A 19,322-nucleotide genomic window follows, 5' to 3' on the forward strand; every position below is an offset into this window, starting at 1 on the left:
CATGTGGATCGGACTCCCCTCCTCCAAAAAAAAACAACAAAAACCAACAAATGTATTTTGATGTACCACATCTGCATCACTCAAAAAACGTTTAAACCTACGTTCGTCAGTAAGAGTTTTACTTTGAAAGTGTTCACCGGATGTTGTCTTGCTAACGTGACACTGACGACCGGAAATGCAAACAAACCTGCTCCTAGCCTGTGTTTGCTCCAACTCCCAACTCTAGCTGCTGAAATAGCTATTTTTCTGTCTTTGTCGAAGTTGACACGCCGAAGATTGGTTTTCGGGTGATGACCAGATCCGGAATTGGGATAAAACGACTCATCTCGGCCTAGAGTTACAGCTGTACATGCATTTTTTTTTAGCTAGCCAACGTTACCCCACCCGACTGCTAGCCAATGAACTGGAGCTAATTCGTTATCTAACGTTAGTTAGCTGCTTTACCACCCTTACCAGTTGACTTCATGTGATGCAGTTGCGGTATGGTTTTGTTTTATATTAGTAACTTCATATGTGACATGCTGAATGCCTCTTTATTACGAGTTGATAAACAGGACATAAAAGCAAGCATGACAGGATAAATGGCATTAGCCAGCTTACTTCCTGTTTGGTAGTAACGCTAACCGTAGTTAACTTAGCTAGTTGTCATTTTTGTCTTCATAACCTAGTAGGTAGCAAAACTGTCATGACATGTGTCACCCACTATTCGTGTGTACAGTAGACTTTCGTTTGAATGTGATAGGTGTTTGTGTCGACAATTAACCACTAGCTAGCGTTAAATAATGTAGCTGCCTGTCACTCCTAGCGTTTTCCTGAGATGTAAACAAATGCTATTGTTAGCTAACGTTAACTTAGCTAACCTAGCAAGTCTTGTGATGTGGGATTCTGCAAGATGTCCACCCAGGAATAATAAAGGCACTCTCTGCACCAACATGCAGCTTGGCACAACAGTTACAGTTTTTTTCTGATTGCTTAGGCACTATCTTTGAAACTATAGGCTATTTTTGCAAAACTCTACACACTAACCACAAAACCTTACACCAAACCAGCAGAACATTATACATCTCTTGCAAAAGCAAACAATTCTTGCAAAACTCTTCAAACTCTTTTAAAAAATTGTGTTTTTGCGTCAATACAGTTCACACAAACCATCATTTGAATAAGCACACGAAGCACCAACTACACACTGATAGTATAAAAGAAAAACACTTGTGGCTTTTGCTTTTTCTGTGTGCAGAGCAGAGCAGTTTGCAATACTGTAAAGTTTTGTCATACATGTAGTAAACACACATACACACAGGTATCCAAATGTGTAGTATTTTCTCAAAATGTTCTACAGTAACTCTCCTCAAACAACAAAATTGCAGTAGAAGAAAACAAAAACATTTGTGCTAGAAAAAAAAGAACAGAAAAAAATAGGATAAATATCACCTTCTTTGTGGGTCTGGCCATAAGTGTACAGTGTTGCTAGAAGTGTGTTATAAAATGACAAACTGAGTGTAAAGCAGAGAACGTGCGTTCAGTTTGGCACACTTGGTAAATGCATTGGCTACAAGTGTTAATGGTTTCAGAGATAGTGCTTCAAGAATCACTGTTAGTGTTTAAGCATTCAGAAAAAACTAATGTCATGTCCAAAATGCACCAAAACACTGCATGCATGTCTCAAAATCGAATCATTTTACCCAACACCAGCACTAGTTTTCTCCCAACAAGAACACTTAGCCAGTCATAACACATTGACCTAAAACACTAACAACAGGTAGCCTTACAGTATATGCAGTATTTTGTACTTTGGTTGACAGTATAAGAAATGTTTAGATTATGTATTCTTTTTTTTTTTTTTAGAAACCTTATTACAAAACAGAATGGCACCTATTTATAGAATGTGCTATAGTACAGTGGTTCTTAACGTGGGGTCCGGGGACCACCAGGGGTCCTTGAGGGGCTTTCAGGGGGTCCCCAGAAAATTGATGAATTGTTAAACTTCAGCATTATTTAATTTTCCAGAGGTTAACACAATTACAGAATGTAGAAGAATGACTGTTTTGATCATAGTTTCTCTGTTATCTCTCTACCTACAATACAGTCATGGAATTCTGAACAAAAACATATCTAGCAATAAAAATATTCTCAGATTTGGGTCCGAGAGACAAAATCTCATCAAATGCTGGTCCGTGGCTCTAATGTCTAAATTAGGGGTCCTTGATATGAAAAAGGTTGAGAATCACTGCTATAGTATATGTACAGGATATGCTACAGGAATGAGTCATAGAAATGCTGAAGTAAAGAAGGCTTCAGCGTGTTTTAGCTTGTGAGGGTTTTTCGGCATACAGTGATTACAAAATACACAAAATGGGTATTTAATAAGTAAAAATTACAGTAAAATTGATGTAGTTTACAGTTGGGTAGGTCTCCATCTGAAATGGGAATCAGCTGCGGTTGATGTCATTTACATAACTTCAATCAACATTATGTCACAATTTGTCTCTAACACCATCATATCTATTTTTTGGGGGGATTTTGAATATATTTCACATATTTCAATATAGTATTTTTGATTTAGCAAATTGCTGCCCACTCAAATTTGAGCTTGATTTTGAAATTTTTGAAAAGAGTATGTAAACATTCGCCACGACTACTCCTGGAGTACATTGACTATGACAAATTCATCATAACTAACAGTGTAAGAGTATCTGAGGGTGTTTTCCTTTATTGATCTTAAGCTGCTCTGTTGCTGATCTTGATGATGATAATGCTCTATCTTTTTTTTAGGTACATCCAGTGTTGAACAATCATGATGGCAGGTTCCCAGTGGGAACTCCCTCCAGAGTTATGTTGTCGGCCCATGGCCTTTGTAGCTTTAACCGGGCTGGATGTGGTGTACAACGCCGTGCACCGAGCCATCTGGGACGCCTTCTGCGCCAACCGCCGTGCCGACAGAGTCCCCATCTCTTTCAAAGTCCTCCCAGGAGACCACGAGTACCCCAAATGTCGCACCAAGGTGAGCTATAGACGGCGAGATCCTCAAGAAGTACCTCACATCACCCTCTCCCAACTGATATAATTTGAAAATTAAATAAACATTTTCGAAATCACACTGATAGGTTCCAGGGGGGCACTGGAACTACAGGTCAAAATTAACAAGGTAACAGTAAACATGTCGTCCCCCACAAATGACAGTTTCTCTCTGGTCCAATCAAAATCAAATATGTCACCTTGGTGAGATACATAATTTCCTCAAGTTTTATTGACTAAAAGTCAATAAGCGGTGTCTGAGATATTTTGTGTAATGAATGGTTGGTGGAGGAGCGAATGAATAGAAGGAAAGAAATCAATAGTCCTCCCCTGGATTTCATAATTGGGGCCAAAAATATTAATAACCAGACCTCCCACCCTATAAGTTAGAATGACATGAAATTCGATGAACATACCCAACTGTCCTTCCTCTACAAATTTGCCTCCAGGACCATCAATGTATATCACATAGGATTTCCACCATATTGAGTTTGCTGAAAGACAGTTTTCCCCCCTAAGACTTTTTTATTTTATTTTGCGGTCAACCAGTCAACCATTATAGGGTGCAACAAATGCAAAAAAGAAAATACTAGCAGACAATGCTGGGCTAGACATTAACACTTGTCGGCTTGTCCGGGACAAGTAGATATGGTCGGACAAGTTATTATGCAAATTAGTGTTGTGGAGAGACAGTAAAATTAAACGAAACTGAAAACGTAGCAGATAGAGGACCAAGTAAACTTCTCTTTAGAGTAATAGTCAGTCAACAGAAAATACAAAGAGAAGAAAGATGTCATAGTACACCTTTTTGTGAGTGTCTCTATGCTGTTGTTTTTCTCTCCCTCTCCAGCGAACCTCCTATGAGTGGTACATCCCTAAAGGCATCCTGAAAACAGGTTGGATGAATAAACACCTGAACCTGGTACCAGCTCTGGTGGTCCTGTTCTACGAACTGGACTGGGACGACCCACAGTGGAAAGAAAAGCAGTCTGAATGCGCCACTAAAGTGGAGATTGTCAGGTAGGAGTGTGTGTGTGTTTGTGTGTGTGTGTGTGTGTGTGTGTGTGTGTGTGTGTGTGTGTGTGTGTGTGTGGCTCCGCCAGTGGGTCAGGGCTAGGTTCTGTTTGCTTTCTGAATTCACTCAATTCAGAAAGCGGATTTTGTTCACATTTTTGTCACATTTTGTCGTTTTATAACTCTTTGAGCTTTCTTTATGATACTGTTTAGATGTATTATAGTTGCAGTTCTCCCTCAACAGGCCCCCTTTTATACTAGTTAGTACACACTAGTATAGCAAATTCACCAGAGCAGAGTACTTTACCAAGGTTCCTGGAAAATACAACCCATGTACTGGAGGACTGAATCATTGGATATCAATTGTCAAGGCAGCAATGTCTTCTGTAGTATCATACAGATAGGCAGGATGCTTGGCATCCATCTTCATTACATTAACATTAGACATATAGTTATAAAGCAGTTTCTCAGCACAACACAAAACAGGAAGTAATCCACACCACAAAGAACAGGATTTACAAACCATTCCACAAGGCGCAATCACCCCATTCAAACACAGAATCCCATTTCTTTAACTTCCTTCACAAAGAACCTTTTAGCAGGCTCTTTTTGCCGTGAGGCTCTCTTTCAGCTCTGGTATATGTTCACAATGACAGAGGGCAGAAATCATGTGGAATTGTGCATGTCTTAGCAGAGGTAGAAAGGAAGTATGAAAGAATGCCAGAAACAGAATTACCACAGTAAGTATCATTACCCAAACGAGTAAGAGTCTTGCTGTTTCCGAAGCTTTTCCACCCTGACTCGAATAAAATACTGGGGGAAATACTACTTGTGAGTCTTGGTCATAAAGATTTTAATGATCAGCCATCGGCTTCTTCAGTACGAAAACATATGCATCATCCTTCAAAAACCCATAGTGGTCGAACCCTAATACACATGCCCACAACATTCACTATAGAAAACTTCCCATGTAGGCCATGTACTTGCTGTGGTAATATGATAAATATTGACAAATTCGTTGACCAGCACACTAGTAAAGAATATAAAATTAAATCCACTTTTCACTCAGCACCAGTTATGTAATATTTGTTGGCAGTACAACAAATGTTAAAGTGGTCAAACATTGTGTACCGTAAGTTAAAAATTAGACTTAATGAGCACAAAAGCTGTCATTGTTTTGGTTTGATTTGATCAGCTTCCGGACAGAGAGAGTGTACGGTGGCCAGCAGGGACAAAGTTTGAGAACACGTAAAGACCAAAGACTGTATATAATCAAGACATTAAAACCGCATCAGCTCAAAAAGTCCAAAATCCAGGGATGAAAATGAACACCTAAACTCAACACCTAAAGGGGAATTCATGTTATTCCTGATGTTCTGTCTAGAATGAACCAAGGCCTAAAACTTGTCCCTAGACAGAAAATTTGAGACTGTCTTGCGTCAGAATGACTGATCAAAGCTTTTCCCAATGAGGCCTATTTTCTTCTACTCCCAACAGCTCAGAATCGGGAAATAAGATCCCCATGCATACTGCGGGATGCCCAGCCCTGTGAAGGGTAAATTCAGCCAAGTGAATGGGATGAGCAAGCTGCAGGGAAAGTTTAAGGTCAACAAAAGAGGTCACTCAGTAAGTGAGCAGGGGAAATGGCATGGTGAATAACTTGGTATCTTTGGATGGGTCAGCTCCTCCTGGGTAAAAGAAAACATGTTGTCCGTCAGGTTTCTCTGTTAATAAATCCACCAGTCTGCAAGACAAAGTCCATGAAATCCAGTGTTACAGAAAATCCATCCATCATTGGTATAACTGGTATTTGGTATGCTCTCCCCAAAACGTTTTGCTGTACAAGCCAAGTTTTAGTTTATTGCACATTTAAGGGCTTTATTCTTTAAATTTCTTGAAAAACATAAATCAGCACGTTTTCCTTGGACAAGAGCTGTTTTTAGATGGTAAAGCCTGATTTGTAATGTTCAGTGCATTCCAGGAGTTATTTTGTGAGGAAATGTTAATTTACTTTTTTGGTGTACCCACGTTCCCTCCGCTGCCTCATCTACTTCTCCTTCAGTTAGTGACTTTCCTATATTTCCCAGAGAAGGTTGTGTGAACTTGCTGGTTCAGTGAAATGTGGGCATATACCATATTTCCTCTAATAGTGGCCGGTAGTCAATTAAAAGCCGGGTCTCCGATAATGGCCGGGGCCATGATCGACACGAACAAATACAGGCCGGGGAAAAAAACAAAGGAAAAAACAACGGTGGATACCGGTAAACTCCTGGTGCCTGTTATATAATGTAACTGTAGTTTGTAGTAACGTACAAGCGCCACAAGATGGCAGTATGCCACAAGGCGGCTCGGCCGGCGGAAGTCTCTGGTGCGTGCCGTCGTCGATTACCGTAATTATCGGTAATGCGTTGCAGTAACAAAAAAACGGCTACCTAACGAACCCCAACAGAAGCAGATCAGAAAACAAGGAGGCTTCGTACTAAAATATGAGCAAATATACTTATCAAACAGAGGGAATTAGAAATAAAGGCCTGTCTCTAATATAAGCCTGCTTCCAATAAAGGCCTGGTACCCTCTGCAGTTGAGGTAAATAAAGGCCCAGGCCAATATTAGAGGAAATACGGTAAATATAGCTTGCCAACTAGTTGGTAAACATTGGGGTGTGTCAATGATTGCAGAGAAATTGGTCTCTCTACCTCTTTTACAATGGATTTCTCCCTGTATGATTGTTGAATCTTGGTGCAAAATGGTGAGTCTAGAAAGAAGCCCTTTGATTCTGAGGGACTGACACCTTTCTGCTATCTAAAACATGAAAGCTGAACAAAAATTCTGCTATCAAATGCCATTGTAGTTGTGGAAATATCTGGTAATATGTTGACGTGATGTCACGTCATCTGTGTTTGGCCAGTTATCTGCAGGAATAAGAAAAATACACCACCAAACAACAAAATGGCCCTAGAAATGCAAGGTACATCGCCAATAGCTGTTTTTTGTGTTTTAGACACATCTGAAAGACTAGCAGGTATGGTAGAGGACACCTTCATTAAGCTCTCTGCAGGATATGGTTAGGAGATATAAACTCGGTTTATGCTAGGCTGCTGTCTACACAGGTAACTGTAAAATAAAAGCACCAACAGGTAGGGTGTTGGACCGCCACAAGCTGCCAGAATACCAAGCCAGAATAGCTTTAGTGCACATTTTTCATGCAATTAAGTGGATTTTTAGGTGTTTTATGCAGTGCTATTATGCCACTCTGTTAAGTTGTTCTCGTTGAAACTTCATGCTCACCCTTTAAATTCACAATTGCAGTCAACTGAATCAGAGTTGCTTGTCTGCCGTAAAGCACAGCGTTCCATGAGTATTTTGAATTTTAACTAATGTCATCTGTATTGTGTGTCTGTATGTTTATAGGACCAGTCTTCAGGGCAGGAACACCAAGGTGGCTGTGGTTTTAATCCAGAAGAAAACCCCTCTACCTCCAGGTAAAGACCTAACATATCATATCTGGGACCTCTAAACTCTGGGCACTAGTCCTTATCAGATGGGGACAGTTAGCTTGTAGTCCAAAGGAATACAATCCCTCCCACTTTGGTTTCACTTTGTACCTATATACTTATAGTTTCTACCAGTTGTCATTTGGAGGGCCCATTTGAATCTAAAAACTTTGTCAGCTGGTAAAATAATCAAAGTAGCTGGTTAATTTTGGGACACTGTAGTTGATTTCCTGTCCTGGCATTGCTTTTTTCCTGCATTATATAGATGTGACATTTACTGCCAACACTAGTTCTGGAAAAATGGCAGCAACATGGCATCCATAGTGCAACCTGAGCAAATTTGTGTATGACTGTGGGCCTTGTTACCAAGCCAAATCATCATTAACCTTGTTGTTTGTGCAGGAGAGGACTTGGTGGCGTCGGAGAGAGCAGCAGCTCTTTGTAATGCCTGTGATCTGTCTGGAAAGAGTCTCTTCGTTCTGCCGCACACTGACCACCTAGTGGGCTACATTATCAGGTAGCAGCACTTCACTCACCTTAACTAGTCTAACCCTAGCAGCCCATAGTCCTAACTTCACCCAGCCCTAATGCTAACGCTGTGACCTGTCAGGCAAGCCTCCTTTTGTCACTTTGCATATTGACCACCGGTGGTGTCTGTCTAACAGGATTTTCTTCTTTGATCTTTTTGTACCATTCACTACTGAAGTCTGACTTTACACAATAGATTACTAAAATTGCACCAACTGAAATAGTTCTAATGTCGACATATTGTATGTTACAACTTAAAACTTACACTGAGCCCCTACTAGGTATTAAGTCTTTTGTAAAAGCAATGTGAAATTAGATCACTGAACTGATGAAGAACTAAACTGCAATTTTAACCAGCTTTTAATAAAAAAAAATAAAGTTTTTCAACCCTCTTGGTGACAGCGGGAATAGCATTAAACCTAACTACATAGCTTTTAGTCTGTTGAAATTAACAGTTAAACCACTTCATGTCACTATTGTTGTCTGTATTAGTTGCATCTAGTTTTGACACACGTTTTTGGCCACAGAAGGTGGAAAGTTCACTGTCTCTGTGTTTGTTAGTGGTCCCTTTACACTCTACTAGTTAATATACAACAGTATATCTTCAGTCTCCATGATGCACCTAAACAAAGACACAGCTTTAGTGTCAAACTATTGTTTCAACGTAAAGATGGTGTCAGTTTTACACCCTAACTTATAATCAAATGCATGTTGAGCTGCTGCAACAGGCTACAGCTGACTATCCCAAAGTCTCTAACTTCATGTAACTTTATCCTGCCTATTGATATTCTAGGTTAGAAAATGCCTTCTATGAACATGCTCAGACATACTACTACACCGAGATCCGCCGAGTCAAATCACACAAAGAGTTCCTCAACAAGACCACACACCAGGTAGGAACACACACACACACACACACATTCACTTAAGTGTCTGTGTTAAGCTTAAGCCAAATATGTATTAGATGAATGTTTAGGAGTGCTTTTATCATAATTGCACTTGCATATCAGTTTCAAACCTGTAAATCTGTCAACAAAGACGTATCTTCATATTCATTTGATATATATATCATTGTATTCTCTGCAGCTTCAATGACCCAATTTCCCCACAGGGACCATTATAGTTTCATCTAATTTAATGTTTAAGTGTTGGAATTTAGTGGTGCAACTAGCATGGGAACCAGTTCTGGAATCAAAACTGGGATGGGTGGAGAATCCAAACCAAAATGAACCCCAGTCACCACTTAAACAAAAAAATTAAAAGGGAAATTATATTGGGAACACTCAAGAATGAAGTTGTATTCTCTTCTTCCTCCTGATCCTCCAGATCAACAGTGTAAATCACATTAGCATAACTATGTTTTTCTAGGTGTCATGTGTATTCTGATGGTGTATTCTATTTTGATGTTAGGATGTAACTTGAGAGAAATCTGATTACATCTCCTCTCCTCTTCCTGTGTTCCCTCTCTCCTCTTCCTTTCTTCATCTTCATCTTCATCCTCTCCGTCTCCTGCTGTTTGCAGCTGTTGTTTGTCAGACACCAGTTTAAAATCGCCTTCTTCAGTGAACTGAAACAGGACACCCAGAACGCTCTCAAGTAAGTCTGCACCCATCAATCCAGAATGGACACAAAGGCCACCTCGTTGCGTATTGTGATGACATACAAGACACTTTTTTTTGTCCCATATGAAACATGAATAAAGTGAATAAACATGCTCCCTGAAAGAAAATAAATCCACCAGAAAAACAGAAAGCCTTTGAAGAATTGATTGATAATGCGGAAGTTGTTAATTGCTTATTCATGTCAGCTGATGTTGGCCATATTTCACACTGTCGGAAAATGAAAACAAAGAAATGCACTTGGCAATAATGTAGTACACCTACTAAAGTTCATACAGCCATGATGGGACCTTATACTGTATATGGGAGAGACTTATCATACAACATTTGTGGAAGTTGTGGTAGACAGATATTTCAGAATGATCAAAACCACTTTTGAACTGTTGAAATTGAATTGAATTTGGGGGGTTTTTTGTTTTGTTTTTTTGTAGAAAAACCTAAAAATGATGGTTGGTTACCATTGTCAAAGTCGATGGTAGACTAGACACTTACAAGCCCTGATTGTGTGTGTGTGTGCGTGTGTGTGCGTGTGTGTGTAGGTATTACAGAACAGCATACAGTCTTGTCCATGAGCTGAGAGCCCACGAGACCAACATGTTGGAGATCAAAACCATGGCTGGATTCATCAACTATAAGGTACATTTCAAAGAAAAAAAAAGAAAAAAAAAGATAATATGCTATCAGTAAAAACACTGTAAAAAGTTGTTAAGGCCTTTTTTTTGCCTTAGGTTTTATTGACAACTCCCTCCACTCTTCCTCCCTCCATCTCTCTCTCCTCCCTCTCTCTCTCTCTCCGTCTGTGTAGATCTGTCGCCTGTGTTTCCAGCACAACACTCCTCTAGACGCCATCGCCCAGTTCAGGAAGCACATTGACCTGTGCAAGAAGAAGATCGGCAGTGCTGAACTGGCCTTCGAGCACACAGCGTGGATGTCTAAACAGTAAGGCACACACACACATTGTATGCGGACCCAGATGATATCACACACATCAGGTGAAAGTTAGCGTAGTGCTAGTGTCAAACTCGACACCTGTTTTGTCTGTGAAGATGACTGATGTGCGTCTTTCTTTCTTTCTTTCTAGGTTCCAGTCGTTTGGTGAGCTGTTTGATGAAGCTATCAAGTTAGGTCTGACAGCCATCCAGACCCAGAACCCTGGCTTCTACTACCAACAGGCTGCCTGCTACAGCCAGGACAGGAAGCTACAGGCACAGCAGCTCTGTCAGGTAATACTACTACTACTACTACTACTACTTCTTATACTGCTATGACTACTACTACTACTACTACTACTACTACTACTACTACTACTACTACGACTAGTACAACAACTTCTTATACTGCTACAACTACTACTACTACTACTACTACTACTACTACTACTTCTAATACTGTTACTACTACGACTACTACTACAACTTCTTATACTGCTACAACTACTACTACTACTACTACTACTTCTTATACTTCTGCCACTACTACTACTACTACTTCTTATACTTCTGCCACTACTACTACTACTACTACTACTTCTTATACTTCTGCGACTACTACTACGAGTACTACTTCTTATACTGCTACAACTGCTACTACTACTACTTCTTATACTGCTGCAACTACTACTACGACTACTACTACAACTTCTTATACTTCTGCGACTACTACTACTACTACAACTACTTCTTATACTTCTGCCACTACTACTACTACTACTTCTTATACTTCTGCCACTACTACTACTACTACTACTACTTCTTATACTTCTGCGACTACTACTACGAGTACTACTTCTTATACTGCTACAACTGCTACTACTACTACTTCTTATACTGCTGCAACTACTACTACTACTACTACTACTACTACTACTACTTCTAATACTGTTACTACTACGACTACTACTACAACTTCTTATACTGCTACAACTACTACTACTACTACTACTACTACTACTTCTTATACTTCTGCGACTACTACTACTATTACTGCTCCTACTTAGCTGAAAAATTCCCGGACTTTGTTTTGAAACTCACTGCCTCACAGTAAGTTTCTTTTGTGAATGTCACACAGGTCCGGTTGTATTTTCAGCCATCTTCAGTTATCTTCAGTTATCTTCAGTTATTCATCCATTAGCCATCTTTGCACATTGCATCATTGACTGTATATAGCCCTGATACAGCCTGAAAATGTAAAGATATGTTGATGAATTTGCGTAATCGATTTAGTCGATTAGGTCGACTAATCGTTTCAGCCGTAATCAAGATTGTTTTATTACCCAGCTCTTACTACTAATACTGCTAATGTTGCTACTACTGCTGCTCAGTGCGTTTACTCTTTTGGTTGGTAGTACTGATGCTAGCACGATCAAAAACTCAGTAGCAGAAAGACAAACCTGATAGCACAGGGAAGGATATTTCATAGTAGGAAGCTTGTATCTGCTGACTTTGTCATATCAGCTGAATGCAGTGTAAGGCTGTTTTGGTTGTTAATAGAGCAGACTAAGTTAATACTTTCTGTTGATTGGTTGGCTGTTCCAGGCTGGAGCGAGTTACCCCACCCCCGACCCGTTGGACACGCCCACTGGAGGACTGGACTTCTATGGCCAGCGATCATGGAGACAAGGACACCAGAGTAGATACACACACACACACACAAACACACACAGAGGGCCATCAAAATAATCTTTGTAACAATGATAAATCATAAGCACTGGAAATGAACTTGTTTGTTGGTGGCGTGGTTTTCTGTTTTTTTATTACTTTAATATTAATGTTGTTCTCACACATGATTGGAGTCTCAATTTATTTCAGTTAGTTCTCAGACTAGATTTCCTAGTTCTAGTTAATACAGGCCAGTATAAAGTGGTAGTAGATAAAGCTACATACAGTAGCATCTATCATCTATGGTGAAAGATATCATTTCTATAGGCCAGTGGTTCTCAACGTGAGGTCCGGGGACCACCAGGGGTCCTTGCGGGGGTTCCAGGGGGTCCCCAGCAAATTGATGAATTGTTAAACTTCAGCATTATTTTACTTACAAGACACTTACAATTAGAGAATGCAGAAGAATGACTGTTTTGATCATAGTTTCACTGTTATCTCTCTACCTACAATACAGATAGTCATGGAATTCTGGACAAAATCATATCTAATAATAAAAATATTCTCAGATTTTCGTGCGAGAGACAAAATCTCATCAAATTAGGGGTCTTTGATATGAAAAAGGTTGAGAATCACTGCTATACAATACACAATGAAAGTGAGTCACTTGGTGAAATGGTGAAAACTGGAGACACGCGACACTGATGGGAAAGTCCTCAACACACAAACAGCAACACTATAACGTTCACTTAGTGAAAGATAATTCATTAATTTGCATTCATTTCCAATGGAATTACAACACAGTAAGTTATGTTTTCTCCGCTACCCATTCTTTTCACAAGCAGGGAAACATGGGGAATATGATTTGACGTTCAGCTAAATTGAATGAACTGAATATGACCACACCTCTGTCCATTAATGACGTAGTGTCTCTAAACTGGGTATAGAAATATATGGCTAATGCATTGACTTCTGTGTTGTTTGTATCTCCAGGTATTGATCCTCCAGACCCCGAGAAGGAGAAGACAGGAATACTGGCCCTGCAGATTAAAGAGAGAGACGTACCACATTCTGTTAGTACACACACAATACAGCAAAAAATCATCAAAAATCATTAGAAACACTTCCTCTTGCTAGGTTCTGTTGTACTGCTGTATTACAACAATCTTCTCTTTCTGTCTCTCCTCCATGCAGGAGTTGATCATAGCCCTCCTCAGTAATGCTGTCGCCCAGTTTAAGAAGTACAAGTGTCCTCGTATGAAGAGCCACCTCAGTGAGTACCACAGCTTTTTTGATTATTTCCCAATCAACTGTTATGGACCTTTTGCTTCTAACTGCTGTTGCACTTGAAAAAGCATTTTAAATCTCTTGGTCTTACCTCTGGCCAGCTGACTCAAGCTTTGTTTAGCCTTGTCACTCTTTTCTTATAGATAAGTATTTCTCTCTGTCTCTCTCTCTTGTCCAGTGGTGCAGATGGGAGAGGAGTACTACCATGCTAAAGACTACACCAAAGCCCTTAAGTAAGTCAGCACACAGACCGGAACTAGAACTGACAACTCGACTGACAACAGTTTCCACGAGATCCTGGGGTCCAAAGACCTTGAAAGATTTGCATGCAAGGCTTGAAAAGTGAAAGTTCCCGACACACATACAAGTATAAAAGCATAATAAGCAGTTGCATGTTTACTGGTGGCTTGTGGAGCTTTGACGCACTAGTTCATTGGTTCTCAACGTGGGGTGCGGGGACCACCAGGGGTCCTTGAGGAGGTTCCCGGGTGTCCCCAGAAAATGGAAACTTCAGCATTATTTAATTTACAAGAAGTTAACACAGTTATAGAATGTAGAAGAATGACTGTTTTGATCATAGTTTCTCTGTTATCTCTCTACCTACAATACAGATAGTCTTGGAATTCTGGAGAAAATCATATCTAACAATAAAAATAGTCTCAGATTTGGGTCCGAGAGACAAAATCTCATCAAATGGGGGTCCGTGGCTCTAATGTGGACTGAATTTGTGGTCCTTGGTATGAAAAAGGTTGAGAATCACTGCACTAGTTGACTGTGTGTTTGCGTGTGTGTGTGTGTGTGTGTGTGTGTGTGTTTTCAGGCTGTTGGATTATGTGATGTGTGACTACCGCACAGAGCGCTGGTGGGGTCTGCTGACGGCCATCTTGACCACAGCCCTGCGCTGTGCTTACCTGATGGCCAACGTTAAAGACTACATCACATATTGCATGGAACTGCTGGGCAGAGGTAAGCACCAGGGTCAGACCCATATACCAGGTCAATATTGGCCTTTTCATTCAAATCAGCCTGGCAGTGATGTCCACCTCTGATATGGTGATATAGGATGCAGTTTGATTAATTACATATTTATTGTGGGATTGATCAAACTGGTTGTCTGTGGGGGAAGACCTTAACCTGAATTAATGCTAATGTGACATTTTTAATCAGATTCAACTAGGGCTGGGCGATAATTCAATATTATCAATATATTAAAATGAGGTATGGTAGGAATATTATTTGAATATTTCTGTTTTGTTTGACATCACACCTAACATTACCATTCGGTTCAATGAGATGAATATTCATTTGATTATTTAACGTGATTTTGCATACATGAACCATAAAAATCCTTATGATTATCATGATATTGATTTCAACCATATCGCCCAGCCCTATCTTATGTTATGACTAGCCCAATTTGTTATGATTTTTTTTTTTTTTTTAGATTGAATCAGATGTCATTTATAGCTTACTATAAACCCACTTATTGTAAGTCGCTTTAGACAAAAGCGTCTGCTAAATGACAATGTATAGCTGTCTAATTATAACATACAATAAACAAGCAACATTCTTCAGCTGGGTAATTAGAACATAAAAAAAATCAAATGACTCAAATGTGGGATGAATGCACATGGAGCAGTGTCAAGTGACTTTCCTCAATATCCTTATGATGAACAGCAAAATCATATGAAAAGTAAAAATAATGGAATCATTTATTTTCAGGAAACCTCATGCTTGACCCATGTAAGATTCCTCTCCAGTCACTACTGATAGAATAACAAGCTCCGTCTGTGGGTGGAAGACTTAAATAGGCTTTTATTTAAATGTAATTGTCAAGAAGATTTAAATTCACTTTTAAACAGTTTCTTCAGGCGGCTCAAGCTTATATTTAGGCAGCCCACCCAAGGTTTTACAAAGCATATTGGTTTGAACCCCTAGTGCACACACACATAAACACACACACACCAATACAAGATGCTCTAATATAGGAGTGTAAAAGGTTATGATGTAGTCTTCTTCTCTTCCCCCCCTAGCTTCTACCTTGCGGGAGGAGCAAAAGTCGAGGATTGAGAAGAATCTCATCAAAGTCCTCATGGTGAGTAGATGGACTCCACCCGGCCCAGCACATCACATACACCGAATCAAATGCCCCTCCTTTTGAGATGAAATTCTGAAATTAGACATATCTATAATGACGAGAAAGATTTTTAAGTTATTTTCATTAAGATTGGACATGTTTTTTAAGTGAGAATTTACACTGTCTTGTTTATTTACAGTCCGAACATTTTCATGCACTATGGGCTAAATTTTATAATATTTCTAAAATTGTTTGTTGGGGTCAGTCTGAAGATGCTGTGTATAAGTTTGGTTGTAAAATGTGGGAGGAGTTAGTAGATATAATCAGTGTGAAAACTAGAGGTCTGTAGGATGTACTTATTTATTGCAGGTTTTTAAAAGTTTTTAAATTTGATTAATTGCTGTACCAACATTTCAAATGCCTCTCTTGCTTCTCCCCATCCTTTTTCTCTCTTTCTTTTTTTTCCTTCCATCATCAGAATGAAGCGCCTGACGCCGAGCCGGAGTGCGATCCCAGTTCTTCCAGTGCAGCCGGGTCGCTGTGGAACGACCGCATGGCTTTAGCCGGATCAAACGAGTTCACCATAGAAGTCCAGGACTACGTACCATTCAGTTAGTTATATCACAGACGCACACTCACAAGTTCACTGAAAGGATAATGAATGACATTTACAACAGAAGACACTGAACATCACAAATTGATGTTATCGAACAGTGTAAGAGTATATGACGGTTTTCCTTTCGATTCAGCTAAAGTAAACTCTCCCCTCCCTCTCTGACTCCAGTCCAGTGTAAAGCCAGGTTCCAGTCTCCCAGTTTCCATGTGGACCAGCCCATCCAGCTCCAGGTTTTTCTCAGAGCCGACTGCCCGCATCCTGTCAGGTTTAACAAGCTGGCCGTCAGCCTCAGTAACCAGGTACACACACACACACACACACACACTCACTAGGGCTTAACGATTTTGGAAAAATATCTAATTGTGATTATTTTGACTGATATTGCAATTGCGATATGATTTGCAATATTAGAGGGAATGATAATTTGTTTGTGGTGATTTTTGCGGGGATCTGTACCAAACAAAGATGTTTTCTTAAGTCTGTAGAATATGATGTGTAGGCCAGGACATCTCTGCACCACAATATTTCATTTAAAATGGTATTTTGACACACATTTCACCTTTAACAAATATTGTGCCTCCTGCGATTTGAAAATTGCAGTAGGCCATATTGCGATTTCAATAACATTTTGATTAATTGTTCAGCCCTAACACACACACACACACACACAGATTGAACTTGGAAATAAACTTTTTTCTCTCTACCACCAAGCAGAGTGGATGGTCAAGTCCAAGATATTTTACAAGCAAAATACATTTTTTGAATTGAAATTAACCTTACCTGCAAAAATGGCCAGCAGAATAGGCAAACTTACCAGCCACAATCTTATAGCCAAGCACCCACTAAGAGATACAAATACATATTTATACATAAATTCATCAAGGTACAAGGACAAAGTGATACTTTGACATTGCTGAATATTGTTGTTATGCTTCTTCAGTATTTCTCACATTGTGTTTGAAAAGTATGTACTCTCTGTTTGAAAAGTATATACTCTCTGTTTGAAAAGTATGTACTCTCTGTTTGAAAAGTATATACTCTCTGTTTGAAAAGTATGTACTCTCTGTTTGAAAAGTATATACTCTCTGTTTGAAAAGTATATACTCTCTGTTTGAAAAGTATATACGCTCTGTTTGAAAATGTTTGTTTCTCCTAAATGTCTGGCCGTGTGTGTTTGTCTGCATGTGTGTGTGTGTGTAGGAGTACAACCAGTGGTGTGTGGTGGAGTCGTCGGGCCAGGAGAGCATGTGCCTGTTGCCGGGAGCGACCAGATGCTACAGCTTCAGCTTCGTGGCCAAGACCGAAGACGTCGGCAAGAAGATAGAGGTAGAGTAAAGTGCGTGAGAGAGAGAGAGAGACAGACAGAGAGAGAGAGAGAGATACTAACTGTGTGTGTGTGTGTGTGTCCGTTCAGATGACAGGTATAGAGGTGATGCTGGGCAGTGACAGTGGCCGCTGTGTGTTCCTGAGCTGGAGAGGAGCGGGAGGAGACGCCGCCTCCGGCCACGAGGCCCTGCAGGCCAGCCGGTCGTCACGGCGACGGGGTCGCAGCGCCGAGGCTCGCCAGGAAGTGGACTGGGACAGCCTGACCATACAGCACAGTACCATGTAAGACACACACGCAAAAAAAATATGTCTAAAATATGACATGATTGGTTGTGTTGCCTTGTGGAAAAGTGTCTCCATTTGCTTTTCCAGTTCATTGCATTTGTTTCCATCCCCATGCTCGCGTCTCATGATCAAATCTGCAGAATGAATGGTTTTGTTATATATACAATACTGTGCAAAAGTCTTAGGTATATGTCAAAGAAATCCATAAAGCAAAGATGCTTTCAAAACGAATGAAATGAAAAGTTTCTGAATATCAAAAATTCACAATAAACAGCAGTCTACTGACACACTAATGCAGAAAACAAATAAACATCTTAAGACTTCTAAGAAATTTATATAAAAAATCTAGGGTGCCTAAGACTTTTGCACAGTACTGTATATATAACAAATATATAATATACAGTACTGTGCAAAAGTCTTAGGCATATGTCAAAGAAATCCATAAAGCAAAGATGCTTTCAAAACTAATAAAATGAAAAGTTTCTGAATATCAAAAATTTACAATAAACAGTCTACTGACACACAAATGCAGAAAACAAATAAACAAATAAGACTTCTAAGAAATTTATATAAAAAATCTAGGGTGCCTAAGACTTTTGCACAGTACTGTATATTTTAATATATATGATATATAACACATTATAAGTCATTGTTATTACATGATCAGGTAAAAAAATCTGTATGTTACACCTCTTATTAAGTGATAATCCTTGATAAATGCAATAATTTTATGTTATTTGGTGGTGGTTGTTTTTTACACTGGCCCATTTCAGGGAGATTTTTCAACATTTTCCATTTATTATGGGTTTTTTTTTACATTATCCCGCAGTTATTACATTATCAGTTGCTACATGCTCCATTTGCCACATTGCACTAAATTCAGAGAAATGTGAAATGTTGGTTGTGTTTGTTCCTGTCTGTCTGTTGGTCAGGATCATCTCCAGAGTCCCAAAGATCTCTGTTCAGCTGAGCCACCAGCCTCCCGCGCTCAACAACGAAATGTACTGCATCAACCTCACCGTCCAATCACAGGAGGAGGCCGTGGCCAGGGATGTTAAACTGACAGCCGGCCTCAAACCAGGTACACAGATAGAGCTACAGCAGAGCAGAGCAGAGAGGACACCTTCTGGAGTGTAATGGCAAGGAAAACCTGTACTGTCTTGGTATAACATTCTGTGTATGGTTGTCTTGACTGGTGTCTCCAGGCCAGGATGCCAACCTAAGCCAGACCACCCACGTGACGCTCAGCAGCTCCAAAGTGTGTGACGACACTGACCCCGCACTGCTCCCTGACATACCTCTTGGAGATCTAAACCCAGGCGAAAAGGTACACACACACACACACACACACACACACACTAAAATTTAGGCATTTCCCTGACCCCTTTGTCCAGATCAATTTACTATGAGTAAGGTTCGCTCATGGACACACATTGGCTGTTGTGAGTCTCTTTAACCACAATT

At 39.9% G+C, this 19,322-nt stretch overlaps 1 protein-coding gene across 1 annotated transcript; it reads left to right on the plus strand.

Annotated features, from left to right (window-relative positions):
• Window positions 1–221: 221 nt before the first annotated feature.
• trappc11 (trafficking protein particle complex subunit 11) lies at window positions 222–19,185 on the plus strand (the record flags this gene model as incomplete). Its single annotated transcript, XM_071545382.1, has 22 exons — window positions 222–480; window positions 2,773–3,001; window positions 3,866–4,035; window positions 7,441–7,511; window positions 7,926–8,040; window positions 8,845–8,944; window positions 9,574–9,647; window positions 10,210–10,306; window positions 10,476–10,609; window positions 10,752–10,893; window positions 12,205–12,298; window positions 13,261–13,340; window positions 13,462–13,540; window positions 13,733–13,787; window positions 14,375–14,520; window positions 15,588–15,649; window positions 16,110–16,242; window positions 16,416–16,546; window positions 17,448–17,573; window positions 17,662–17,855; window positions 18,791–18,939; window positions 19,064–19,185. Coding segments are annotated over exons 2-22 (2,481 nt in total), but the record flags the coding sequence as incomplete, so codon positions are not given.
• Window positions 19,186–19,322: the final 137 nt, after the last annotated feature.

This window comes from Centroberyx affinis, unplaced genomic scaffold (assembly GCF_046629955.1).
Source record: "Centroberyx affinis isolate AG114_WGS23_722 - 3 ecotype Tasmania unplaced genomic scaffold, CSIRO-AGI_Caff_v1 ptg004897l_1, whole genome shotgun sequence".
Taxonomy (NCBI): domain Eukaryota; kingdom Metazoa; phylum Chordata; class Actinopteri; order Beryciformes; family Berycidae; genus Centroberyx; species Centroberyx affinis.